At 63.7% G+C, this 380-nt stretch overlaps 1 protein-coding gene across 2 annotated transcripts in view; it reads right to left on the reverse strand.

Annotated features, from left to right (window-relative positions):
• Positions 1-370, reverse strand: part of RAPGEF1 (Rap guanine nucleotide exchange factor 1) — a 127808-nt gene extending 127438 nt beyond the window's left edge. For both annotated transcript variants that reach the window (XM_018566532.1, XM_018566531.1), the window contains exon 1: positions 275-370. In XM_018566532.1, the coding sequence (XP_018422034.1) occupies positions 275-299 (25 nt within the window). In that variant the 5' untranslated portion in view covers positions 300-370. The remainder of the gene's footprint in view (positions 1-274) is intronic.
• Positions 371-380: the final 10 nt, after the last annotated feature.

The following is a 380-nucleotide window of genomic DNA, read 5'->3' on the forward strand; positions in this document are numbered from 1 at the left end:
CCTCTATCCCCCTACAGTCACTGTCCCCCCTCACCTCTATCCCCCTACAATCACTGTCACCTCTATTATCACTGTCCCTCCTGTCCTCTCTCCCCAGCATGCAGCAGTCAGTGTGGCCCGGGGGAGACTCCAGAAAAATGTGCTCCCCGGGGCGGTGCAGGGAGCGGCCTGATGCGGAGCAGATAGCGGGCAGGCTCGGGCGGGGCCTCGTTAGCTCGATCTCTCGCTCTCTCTCTCCCAGCACCGGGGCCTCCTCCTCTCCGTCCTTTCTTACCTGCTTTCTCTATTTTGCCGGACATGTCCGCGGGCAGGCCTCACCGGGTCCCGGGCTCCAGTCTCCGCTCCGGGGAAGATCCCCGGCCTAGTCCAGAAGCGGGAGG

The sequence above is a fragment of the Nanorana parkeri genome, unplaced genomic scaffold, assembly GCF_000935625.1.
Source record: "Nanorana parkeri isolate BGI_ZX_2015 unplaced genomic scaffold, ASM93562v1 scaffold958, whole genome shotgun sequence".
NCBI lineage: Eukaryota > Metazoa > Chordata > Amphibia > Anura > Dicroglossidae > Nanorana > Nanorana parkeri.